Source organism: Narcine bancroftii, chromosome 6, assembly GCF_036971445.1.
Source record: "Narcine bancroftii isolate sNarBan1 chromosome 6, sNarBan1.hap1, whole genome shotgun sequence".
Lineage (NCBI taxonomy): Eukaryota > Metazoa > Chordata > Chondrichthyes > Torpediniformes > Narcinidae > Narcine > Narcine bancroftii.
In genome coordinates this window covers 122,988,972-123,002,204 of record NC_091474.1, presented here as the reverse complement: position 1 = coordinate 123,002,204, position 13,233 = coordinate 122,988,972, and the positions used below count along the sequence as shown (strand labels likewise).

Below are 13,233 nucleotides of genomic sequence, written 5' to 3'. Positions count from 1 at the left end.
TTTACAGTGGCAGTGATTGGGACCGGATTGGGGTTTGAAACCCTTGCAGACTGTAAGAAGTTTATGTTCTCCCCATGTCTATGTGGGTTTTTTCTGGGGGCTCTGGTTTCCTCCATTTAAAATGTGCCAGGGGTTAATTGGATGTAAATTAGGTGGCACAGACTTATGGGCCAAAGTGGCCCGTACCGTGCTGTGACTTCAAAAAATTAGCCCCACAAACAAGCAGGCATAGCTGGGACCAATGTGGGTAAATAGTGATGACTTGAAGAAAGTCCACGTTGCTGCATTTCTGGAGGTCTTAATACACGTAGAACCTGAATAAATTTATCTAGGACATTCATTGATGGACCAGGTGCCAGTGTGGAGATTGCTTCCTATTCACAGAGTGTGCCAACACTAAATCATGACCTCTTTGATACCTCTATAATTATTCAAGAACTGTTTGGATTCTGCAGTAATATAATCTTTTGGAACACTTTGTATGGGTTGGTTGTGATGGGATGAATTGATTGCCTTGTCCATAACATGGAAGAGTTCTAGCTGGTCACCCAAATGAGAATTTAAAAAAATGAAATGTGCTTGAGCAGTTTCCATTCCTGAAAGTTACTTGACTTCCAGTAACTTTTTCAAATTACCCACTTCATGAGTGACAAAAATGCCCACCTTTTTGGCTTTTCTTGATTTAAAAACAAATGAAATTAAAATGTGCAACATGGTAGCAGGCCCCTCCGGCCAATGAGCCCGTGGCGCTCAAATGCACCAATTAACCTCCAATCCTCATACATTTTTGAAGGATGAGAGGAACCCAGAGAAAACCCACTTGCAAACAGTGCTGGATTCGAACTCCAGCCATTGCCATTGTAATAATGTTGCACTAACTGCTATAGAGACGGTGCAAAATAGAACCAGGGTGTCCTTTGTGTTTTTGCTGGGGTGGGATTTGCATTGAACAATCTTTGGGTGAAAGTTAGTATTATAGAGTATCTATTGTCTAACTTGGTCTGCAGAAATATTGGAGCATTATCAGACTGGAGAAGTTTACAGATACAGGGAGCATTGAGAAATTTGGACTGCAGAATGAGAACCACATTTAATAAACTCTAAGCTTGACTGATCTATTTGCTTAAAGAGATTATTCCAGTGACGTACAAATGCTCAATTTGTTTGAAGCCACTAATCTGAATTTTTTTTTTGTTGCAGCCGGTGATGCTACCAACAGAAGCTGATGTGATGTGAGGTGAGAGAGGATAAGACAAGATTATCCAGTGTTTTCTGCTATGGTTGTGAATAACCGGTTGGACTGCCAGTTCAAGATGCTGAGAGCCACTGATGGAGACAACAGACTTGAGAGAAATCTGCTCTGGTCCTTGGAAACTCTTCATCATCATGGTAGTGGCACCTCCAGTGGAAGCAGAGGTGAAAACTGATTGAATCTGGTTGGGCCATCTCAAGAGGGCAGAGACATTTTGAGAAAGGATAAAAGAAAATGAAATTTCCGTTCTATTGTAAACAGCTTATGGGAAAAATCTAAGGAAAGTACAATGATGATCTTCCGGTCAGTGAATGAGATGAGATTTCCCTATCATGGCTTGTGATCAAACGTGATTGTGAGAGGGTTTTATCTTCCCTCTCCCTTTTCTTTCACTTGAAAAGCTTTTTTTTCCCCCTACCTCTTGCCAGTTTATAACATGCTACGAAACGGAGGTGTTGGGAATGTAGGGCAACCATGCATGCTACGATGGTCCAATCGCATCCGGTTAACCTGGCTCAGCTTTACCTTGTTTGTCATACTGGTTTTCTTCCCACTGATTGCCCATTACTACTTGACCACCATCGACAACCTCGATGACTCTGGCCCACGCATTTTTGAGCCGCGCTCTGGCAATGCCCTTTGTGAAGTGAAACACGTCCAAGATCTGTGCCGCATCCGGGAATCTGTCAGCGAAGAGCTTCTCCAGCTTGAAGCCAAGCGACAGGAGCTCAACAGTGAAATCGCCAAACTTAACCTGAAGATTGACTCGTGCAAGAAAAGCATCGAGAACGCCAAGCAGGACCTACTTCAGCTCAAGAACGTCATCAGCCAAACTGAGCATTCCTACAAAGAGCTGGTTGCACAGAACCAGCCCAAGCTCTCTCTGCCAATCCGTCTCTTGCCAGAGAAAGATGAGACCAACTTCCCTTTGCCAAAGTCCTTCAACAGCTGTCACTTGTACTCTTGTTTTGATTACTCTCGGTGCCCACTGACATCTGGATTTCCAGTTTTTATCTATCCATTGGATCAGTACCAATTTAGCAGCTTTATTGATCCATTAATCAAGCAAGCATTCCAGGCGATTGCTCGGACTAACATATATTTAACAGACAATCCCCATGTTGCTTGTCTCTATGTGGTCTTAGTCGGGGAGCTTCAAGATTTATCAGGACTGAAATCCATTGAAGTTGAGAAACAGTTGCACTCCCTCCCTTACTGGCGATCTGATGGACATAATCATCTCCTTATCAATCTATCCAGGAGGTCTCAGACTCAGAACTTTCTCTACAATGTCAGTATAGGCAGGGCTATGGTTGCCCAGTCTACTTTCTATGATGTTCAGTATCGACCTGGCTTTGATCTCATCCCATCACCACTTATCCACGCCCTGTCTGAACCCAACTTCTTGGAAATTCCACCCCAGGTTCCTGTTAAAAGGAAGTATCTCTTCAGCTTCCAAGGAGAGAAGCTTGAATCACTCATGTCCAGCTTGCAGGAGGCTCGTTCCTTTGAGGAGGAAATTGAGGGCAACGCTCCTGCAGATTATGATGATCGGATCATTGCCACCTTGAAAGCTGTTCAGGACAGCAAATTGGACTTGGTGCTTGTGGAATTCACCTGCAAGAATCAGCCTCACCCTGCTTTACCAACTGACTGGGCACTTTGTGGTGCAAGAGATGACAGGCTTGAATTGTTGAAATTGTCCTCTTTTGTATTAATCATAACACCAGGAAACAGCCATCTTGTTGCTTCTGCTGGTTGTTCGATGAGGCTTTTTGAGGCTTTGGAGGTTGGTGCCATTCCAGTAATCCTTGGGGAACATGTCCATTTGCCCTACCATGATATGATACGCTGGAGTGAAGCAGCTCTGGTGGTACCGAAACCACGCATCACTGAACTACATTTCCTCTTGAGAAGCATCTCGGACAGCGATCTGCTCAATATGAGACGTCAGGGTCGCTTCCTGTGGGAAACCTACTTTTCCACTTCAGATAATGTGCTGAGCACCATCTTGTCCTCTGTGCGGACCCGGATACAGATTCCTGCAGCTCCCATTGCAGAAGAACCATCCAAAGAGATTCCTCACAAGACTGGAAAGGCTGCTGGTACTGATCCCAACATGGCAGACACTGGAGACCTAGACTTGGGGCCAGTTGAGACTGAGCCACCTTACGCTTCTCCCAAATATTTGCGGAACTTCACTGTCACTGTTAGTGACACTTATAGAGCCTGGAATGCTGCCCCAGGACCTTTCTACCTTTTTCCTCACACGCCACTTGACCCCACCTTGCCTTCGGAGGCCAAGTTCCTGGGATCTGGAACAGGATTCCGACCAATAGGTGGAGGAGCTGGTGGCTCTGGGAAGGAGTTCCAGGCTGCCCTGGGTGGGAATGTTCCCAGGGAACAATTTACAGTTGTAATGTTGACCTATGAGCGTGAGGAAGTCCTGATGAATTCTTTAGAGAGGCTCAATGGCCTCCCTTACTTGAATAAAGTCATTGTTGTATGGAACTCTCCCAAGCCACCATCTGAAGACCTTGTGTGGCCAGAGATTGGAGTGCCAATTGTGGTATGAATACTTTTCCTTCCTCTGGTTTTTTTTGCTATGATAAGACATTATCTTCATTGCATGTGCTATATTGTCTATTCTGTGTGGCTAGATAAAAGATTGATAAAGAAATTACATTTCCGAAACTATTTGACAGCTAAAATTTGAATTATCTGTAGTTTTAAGTATGCAAAGACACATGCTTGTTTTATCATGTTGTTTTTATTTCTCCCTCACCTAATAGAGATCTGCAGAATTAATGAGTGTGGTCTTGTTGACAAATCTGTTTGACTGTTCAGGACTGTATGTGGTGTTATTTTTGTAAAACCCCTTGGGGTTATGGGTAGATTGGAACATTTAAAATCTTGTAATTTTGATGTACCACATTCCATTTTCCTTCCCTTCCTCTCATAACCTAGAATTGATTTCCTTGCATTTGAGATTCCAGAGTTCAGGAGAAGAATAGAATGGCTTGACTCGCATTGCTAAGTGTTTCATATCATAGCTAATATTAATATGATGATCCTGTTTTTGTGATCCTTGTACCAAATATTTGGCCAAATTATTGGGATCTAAGGAACAACCCAGAGGAGAGAGAGGTGGGTTGTTTTCCGGAATGGAATTGGAGGTTAGGGCCCATTGAGCACATGTTTTCACTGGTGTTGGAATAATTAAAATTGATCAGTTGAGATGTGAATTGAAGGAATGCAAAGATCTGGGATTCTTGTAGAACAAGAGGAAGAGCAATCTCTGACAAGATTCGGACAAAAGAATGACAATTTTTTTAAACAGGTGTTGTCAGTCTCGGACTTATGGTGTTTGAAATAATCGGATGCTTAATGAATGGAATGGTGCAAGTTTGTGAGAGTTTCATAGAACATAATAGCACAGTATAGTCTTTTTGGCCCATGATGTTTCACCCACCCCTACATACCTACCAAAAAAATTAAATCCTCCTGACCTCAAAACTCTCGTTTACTTTCATCCATATGCCTGCCTAAGAGTCTCTTAAATGCCCCTATTGTTCCAGCCTCCAATACCACCCCGACAATGCATTCCAGCCACCCACAACAGTGTGTGTGTGTGTGTGTGTGGTGAGAGTGATATATATATATATATGTGTGTGTGTATATAAATATATATATAAATATATATATATATATAAATATAAATATATATATAAATATATATATATATATATAAATATATATATAAATATATATATATATAATATATATATATATATATATATATATATATACACACACAGAAAAAAAAGTTCTAAACTTTCCCCCATTCACTATGTGCAGATATCCGCTGGTGTTTGCTATTCCCACTCTGGGGAAAAATGTGCTCCCTGTTACTTCAACTATGCCTTTTAATCTTGTGGACCTCTCGTAAGGCACCTCTCATCCTTCTTCACTCCAGAGAAAAAATCCTGAGCTCTGCTAACCTTGCCTCATAAGACATATTTTCCAATCCAGGCAACTTCCTGGTAAATCTCCTCTGCACCCTCTCCATAGCTTACACATCTGTCCTGTAATAAGGTGACCAGAACTGAACATAATATTCTAAGTGTGGTCTCACCATGGACATATAGAGCTGCAATATTATCTCATGACTCCTGAACTTAACCTTTTTAACTGTCCTATCAACCTGTGCGGTGACCTTAAGAGATCTTTTGAGTTGAACCTCATAGACCCTGTGTTCTTCCACACTATTCCTACCATTCACCATGTACTCTGCCCTCAGGTTTGACCCACCAAAATGCATCACCTCACAATTATCTGGATTGAACCCTGTCTGCATCTTTTCCGCCAAATTCTACATTCTGTTGTAACCTACGGCAACCTTCAACACTATTGTCGACACCTCCAACCATTGTATCATCTACACACCTACTGATCCATCTCTCTACTTCTTCAACCAGGTCATTTATAAAAATCTTTAAGAGCAGAATGTCTGTGGATGGAACTCCACTAGTCTCTGACCTCCAGACAGACTACTTTTTGCCCACTTCTACTTTCTCCAGGCAAGCCAATTCTGGTCCACAGTTTTGGTTCCTTAGATCCCATGCCTTGTTACTTTCTGAATGAGTCTGCCATGGGTGACCTTGTCAAATGCCTTACTAAAATCCATAAAGACTACATCTACTGCCCTACCTTCATCAATTTCTTTTGTTACTTCAAAAAACTCAATTGTGAGGCATGACCTTCCCCTCACAAAGCCACGCTGAGAAAACTGTACTTCTCTAAATGCTCGTAAATCGTGTCCTTAAGAATAATCTACAATAGTTTGCCCATCGCTGATGTAAGACTCACTGGTTGAAAATTCCCAGGATTCTCCTTATTACCATTTTTAAACAAGGGGGAGCAGATTTGCAAAGCTCTAATCCTCTGGATTGTTCCCAGGGATGGGAACAATCTAATATATAGTTCTTTCTGTACTGACCAACTTGTCAATGGATATCTACAACATCTCACTCTGGCAAGACTTGGTACCCATCTATTTCAAACAGGTGCCTAAGAAGAATGTGGTATCCTGCCTAAATGACTAATGACCAGTGGCACTCACATCAACAGTGATGGAGTGTTTTAAAGGCTGGTGTTGAAGCACATCAGCTCCTGTCTAAGAGGTGTTACGGAGTCCAGAGGACCTCAAAAACCAGCAGCAATAGATATGCACCACAACACAAAGGGGTACTTAAACAAAAGTAGTTTTCAATTATACTTAAAAGTTTAATTCTGTTTTCTTGTTTAATTGTTACTATCAACTTACTTAACCTACTTAATCCCCCCCCTCTAATACTAAGCACAAGTGTGTGTAATGTGTATATAAGCTTAGAAGACTTCTTTGGATCACAGTTCAATCTCACTGGTTGTAGGCAATTCTTGTACTGTGCACAGAAGTTAGCATTAACAAAGTTCACCAGTCTTTGATGCTTAACAGGCAAATGGTTACCACTCAGGAGGGTCCTTGTTGGTCTTCAGAGAGAAATTCCTTTTGTTCCAGGACATCCGCACCTGATTCCTTTTTAATCAGTCTTGCTGACAAAGCTTGCCCCCCTTCAGGGTTCACCAGATGATCCTCCTTCTGTCAGGTCACAATTCAGACAGTCAGTCTTCTCCTTTGCTCAGGCAGTCTTCCAAATGTTTGCCAGCTTTGTCCTTCTGGAACTGATTTCTGTCTTCTTTCTCTCTGTTTCATACCCTCTCTCTCTGAGAGCAAAACTGTTCTGTCTGCCTGCAAAAATCACATGCTCTTCCAGACAGCTGTATGCTGCAACTTTGTTGCTCTTTTTGCAAAAAGCACTCTGCAAAAGTCATGCAAATATTCTGTGTTCTAAAATATTTGTGTGCAACCTACTCTAATAATCCTTCCCAAAACACCTCTAAATACTGTCGCAATGGTGACATGGATCTGTTCCAATTCACCTATTGTAACAGCAGGTCTATGGTGGATGCCATCTCACTGGCTCTACACAGAGCCCTGGAATTCCTGGACAGCAAAGATGCATACATCAGGATGCTCTTTATTGGCTACACTTCAGCATTTAACACCATCATTCCCCTCGAAATTGATCAGCAAACTCACAAGTCCTGGAACTCAACACCCCACTGTATATTTGAATCCTGGATTTCCTCCCCTCCGGAACACAATCAACGAGGATTGGTAAGAATGTCTCCTCCACAATCTCCGGAGCACCACAGGGCTGAGTTCTTAGTCCCCTGCGCTACTATTCACTGTACACTGATGTCTCTGTGGTTTGGTATGATAACAGCATCATCTACAAATTTGCTGACGATATCACAGTAGTGGGTTGTATAAAAATGGGGCGATGAGTCAGGAGGGAAATTGAAAACTTGGCGAATGGTGCACCACAACAGCCTCGCACTCAATGTCATCAAAACCAAGGAACTGATTGTTGACTTCAGGAAGGGAAAACCAGAGGTGCACAATCCAGTGATCATTGGGGGAATCAGAGGTGGAGAGGGAGAGCAAATTTAAGTTATTTTGAGTCACTATCTTGGAGGATCTTTCCTGGACCCAACACACAAATGGCATCGTAAACAAAGCATGTCAGCACCTCTACTTCCTCAGGGGTTTGTGGAGATTTGGCTTGACATCGGAAACCCTGGCAAATTTCAACAGATGAGTGGAGGAAAATGCTGACAAGCCACATCATGGTGTGGTATGGGGACACCAATATCCCTGAGCATAAAGCCCTGCCTAAGTTAGTGGACACAGCCCATGATATCACTGATAAAACCCTCCCCACCATAGAGAACATCTATAGGGAATGCTGCCGACAGAGAGCAGCAGCAATCATCAAGGATCCACACCACCCAGCCCACACTCTGTTCTCGCTGCTGCCATCAAGAAAGAGGTATATGTGCCACAAGACTTGCACCATCATGTTCAGAACAGTGGCTACCCCTCCTCATCAGACTCAACAACAAACTTGTTTCAGGATTCTTATTTTTGCACTATTGATTTTTTTTCCTCTCTCACGCTCTTTTGCACATTCAATGTGTTTACGTTTATTTAATTTATATGTGTAGGTTGAGTCTGTTTTTTTTGCACTGCCAATAAGTGACAATGCTGCCTTGCCCACAGGAAAAAGGCTGTGTGGTGATGTGATGACTCTAACAATAAATCTGAAATATGAAATCTTCCTCTTAACTAGCTGACTTGCTTGTTTTGTCAACCACAGTTCCCTTTTCCTATCATCTTTTCCCTGTCTCAATGGGAGCAACCTATCCAGAAATCTGCTCATCATCCCTAAACATCCACATTACTTCAGATTTATGGTCAGAGTACGTACATAACATCTCATTCAAACCTGAGATAATTTTTCCTGCAGGTAAGGCAGAATTGCCACTTACTGGTAATGCAAAAAACTACTCGTGAAGGTATACATATCAAGAAATAAAGAATTGTAGACAAGCTGAGATTTTTTAAAAAATCAATAAAGTGCAAAAGTAAGAGTCTTTAAATAAGTCTGAGTTTGTCGTTGAGTCTGATGGTGGAGGAGTAGCAGCTGTTCCTGAACCTGGTGGTGCGAGTCTTGTGGCACCTGTACCCCTTTCCTGATGGCAGCAATGAGAACAGAGCAGGTGCTGGATGGTGTGGATCCTTGATGATTGCTGCTGCCCTCCGATGGCAGCGTTTCCTGTAGATGTTCTTGATGGTGGGGAAAGTTCCTGGGTTGTGTCCACTACCTTTTGCACGGCTTTCTGCTCGGGTATTGGTGTCCCAAACCAGTCCATGATGCAGCTGGTCGGTACACAGTACATTCTCCTGAGTATATCTGTTCCCAATTTACCCTGTCTAATTCCTGCTTCATCTCATCATAATTATTCTTTCCTCCCAATTAAACATTTTAACATTTTGTCTGCTTTTATCCTTGGCCATAGCTATGCTATGAGAACTGTTTAGTGTATTTCACATCTCAAAAAACAATAGTCTAAACACTAACAACTGTGAACTCCATTGCAGAGATCTCCAGTCTTAAAAAATTTTCTACTAGAACTTTTTCTGATCCTCAACCAATGCTGCATCCCCTTTACTCGGCCGCGGCAGGAGTAAGCGCATGCAGGCCGATTCCAGTGCACTCCACTCCATAATTGTGGACAGCGGTCGTAGATCTCCAGAAATGGTTCGACCTACAAGGGGAGGCAGGCCTCTTCAGCCCGGTTAAGCAACCTGCATAGGAGAAGGTCACTCCGATATAAAACCTACGACCCAAGGACCTCGCTGCCACGTCCCAGCTTGCTTGGCCACGGCACATGAACCATAGGTATAAAGGGTGGGGCCAGTACTGTGCACACTGCACTTCACCGAAAACCTCATTTGATCAGGCCTGAGGACACCACGTCCTCCCCCTCAAAAGATGCACACAAACTCAAGCTAGCATGTTGGAACATCAGAACCATGTTAGACAAGGCTGACAGCCACCGACAGTCTGCCCTCATCGCACGTGAACTCCTCAGACTCCACATCGACATTAGCCGCTCTCAGCAAAGTCTGCCTTGCAGATGTAGGCAGCCTCCAAGAACACGGCGCGGGCTACACACTCTACTGGTCTGGCAAGCCTCAGGCTGAATGACACCTATCTGATGTTGGCTTCATGGTCAAGAACTCCATTGCCTCCAAACTCAAAAACCTTCTGACAGGCCACTCTGACCGGATCATGTCCATGTGACTCCCCCTTCAAAACAAGCGACTCATCACTCTCATCAGTGTCTATGCTCCAACCCTTCAGACGGAACCAGCAGAAAAGGACAAGTTCTACACTGCTCTGCGCAACCTCATCCAACGCACCCCTACAGCCGACAAGGTTGTCATCCTTGGCGACATCAACGCTCGCGTCGGCAAAGACTCAGAAACCTGGCCAGGAATCCTTGGCAAGCATGGTGTCGGCAAGTGCAATGACAATGGGCGCCTCCTGTTGGAACTCTGCGCGGAACAGCGGCTTGTCATTACTAACACCCTTTTCCAGCAGAGAGACAACCTGAAGACTACCTGGATGCATCCCCAATCCAAACTCTGGCACCTCCTGGACTATGTTCTGGTGCGAGGAAGAGACAAACGAGATGTGCTCCACACCAGGGTCATGCCCAGCACGCAATGCCACACTGACCACCGGCTTGTTCGCTGCAAGCTCAACCTTCACTTCAAGCCAAAGTTCAAGAACATTGGAGCCCCCAGAAAGAGGTTCAATGTTGGAAACTTGCAGTCAGACGTAGTGAGAGGAAACTTCCAGGCAAACCTCCAAGCAAAGCTCGAGGATGCAAACTGCCTCACGGACATGTCTCCTGAAACCCTCTGGGATCAGCTGAAAATGGCCATACTGCAATCCACTGAAGAGGTACTGGGCTTCTCTTCCAGGAAAAACAAGGACTGGTTTGATGAAAACAACCAGGAAATCCAGGAGCTGCTGGCAAAGAAGCGATCTGCCCACCAGGCTCACCTTGCAAAGCCTTTCTGGCCAGATAAAAAATGAGCCTTCCGCCGCGCATGCAGCCACCTTCAGCGCAAACTCCGGGAGATCCAAAATGAGTGGTGGACTAGCCTCACCAAATGAACCCAGCTTAGCGCCGACATTGGCGACTTCAGGGGTTTTTATGAGACACTAAAGGCGGTGTACGGCCCCTTACCCCAAGTCCAAAGCCCTCTGCGCAGCTCAGATGGAAAAGTCCTCCTCAGCGACAAGATCTCCATCCTCAATCGATGGTCAGAACACTTCCAATCTCTTTTCAGTGCCAACTGCTCAGTCCAAGAATCTGCCCTGCTCCAGCTCCCTCAACAACCCTTGAGGCTAGAGCTGGATGAGGTCCTTATCCGGGAAGAGACATATAAGGCAATTGAACAACTGAAAAGTGGCAAAGCAGCAGGTATGGATGGAATCCGTCCCAGAGGTCTGGAAGGCTGACAGCAAAGCTATGCATACCAAACTGCATGAGTTTTTCATGCTCTGCTGGAACCAAAGAAAGCTGCCTCAGGACCTTCGTGATGCCATCATCATCACCCTGTACAAAAACAAAGGCGAGAAATCAGACTCCTCAAACTACAGTGGAATCATGCTGCTCTCCATTGCAGGCAAAATCTTCGCTAGGATTCTCCTTAATAGACTAATACCTAGTGTCGCCGAAAATGTCCTCCCAGAATCACAGAGTGGCTTTCGCGCAAACAGAGGAACTACTGACATGGTCTTTGCCCTCAGACAGCTCCAAGAAAAGTGCAGAGAACAAAACAAAGAACTCTACATCACCTTTGTAGACCTCACCAAAGCCTTTGACACCGTGAGCAGGAAAGGGCTTTGGCAAATACTAGTGCACCTCGGATGCTTCCCCCCCAAGTTCCTCAACATGGTTATTCAACTGCACAAAAGCCAACAAGGTCAGGTCAGATACAGCAATGAGCTCTCCGAACCCTTCTCCATTGACAACGGCGAGAAGTAAGGCTGCATCCTCGCACCAACCCTCTTTACTATCTTCTTCAGCATGATGCTGAAACAAGCCAATAAAGACCTCAACAATGAAGACGCTGTTTACATCCGGTACTGCACGGATAGCAGTCTCTTCAATCTGAGGCGCCTGCAAGCTCACACCAAGACACAAGAGCAACTTGTCCGTGAACTACTCTTTGCAGATGATGCCGCTTTAGTTGCCCATTCAGAGCCAGCTCTCCAGCGCATGACATCCTGTTTTGCGGAAACTGCCAAAATGTTTGGCCTGGAAGTCAGACTGAAGAAAACTGAGGTCCTCCATCAGCCAGCTCCCCACCATGCCACCAGCCCCCCCACATCTCCATTAGGCACACTGAACTCAAAACGGTGTCAACCAGTTTACCTACCTCGGCTGCACCATTTCATCTGATGCAAGGATCGACAACGAGAGAGACAACAGACTCGCCAAGGCAAATAGCGCCTTTGGAAGACTACACAAAAGAGTCTGGAAAAACAACCACCTGAAGAAACACACAAAGATCAGCGTGTACAGAGCCGTTGTCATACCCACGCTCCTTTTCGGCTCCGAATCATGGGTCCTCTACCGGCATCACCTATGGTTCCTAGAACGCTTCCATCATAGCTGTCTCCGCTCCATCCTCAACATTCATTGGAATGACTTCATCACCAACATCGAAGTACTCGAGCTGGCAGAGTCCGCAAGCATCGAATCCATACTGCTGAAGACCCAACTGCGCTGGGTGGGTCACGTCTCCAGAATGGAGGACCATCGCCTTCCCAAGATTGTGTTCTATGGCGAGCTCTCCACTGGCCACCGAGACAGAGGTGCACCAAAGAAGAGGTACAAGGACTGCTTAAAGAAATCTCTTGGTGCCTGCCACATTGACCACCGCCAGTGGGCTGATATCGCCTCCAACCATGCATCTTGGCGCCTCACAGTTCGGCGGGCAGCAACCTCCTTTGAAGAAGACCGCAGAGCTCACCTCACTGACAAAAGGCAAAGGAGGAAAAACCCAACACCCAACCCCAACCAACCAATTTTCCCTTGCAACCGCTGCAACCGTGCCTGCCTGTCCTGCAATGGACTTGTCAGTCACCAACGAGCCTGCAGCAGACGTGGACATACCCCTCCATAAATCTTCGTCAGCGAAGCCAAGCTAAAGGAAAGGAAGGAAGGAAGGAAGCTATGCTAAAGCTCAGGGAGTTGTGGTCACTCACCAAAATGCTTCCTCACTAAGAGTTCTGTCAACTGACCAGGTTCATTACCTAGTTTGGCTTCTCTAGTCAGCTGGACAACATGCTGAGTCGGGAATTCTTCTTGGACACTCCTGACAAATTGTGTTCTATCCATCCCTCTTGCAATAAGGAGGTGCCAGTTAATGTTAGGGAAGTTGAAGTCTCCCAGAACAACAACCCTGTTATTTCTGCTCCATTCCAAAATCTGCCTGGTAATCTGTTCCT

The 13,233-nt window shown here is 44.9% G+C and overlaps 1 protein-coding gene across 7 annotated transcripts in view; it reads left to right on the top strand.

The window, feature by feature from the left end:
* extl3 (exostosin-like glycosyltransferase 3) overlaps window positions 1-13,233 on the top strand; it is a 128,124-nt gene that overhangs the window by 67,806 nt on the left and 47,085 nt on the right. For all 7 annotated transcript variants that reach the window (XM_069885887.1, XM_069885891.1, XM_069885892.1 and 4 more), the window contains one exon: window positions 1,201-3,821. In XM_069885887.1, coding sequence (XP_069741988.1) covers window positions 1,689-3,821 — 2,133 coding nt within the window. In that variant the 5' untranslated portion in view covers window positions 1,201-1,688. The remainder of the gene's footprint in view (window positions 1-1,200; window positions 3,822-13,233) is intronic.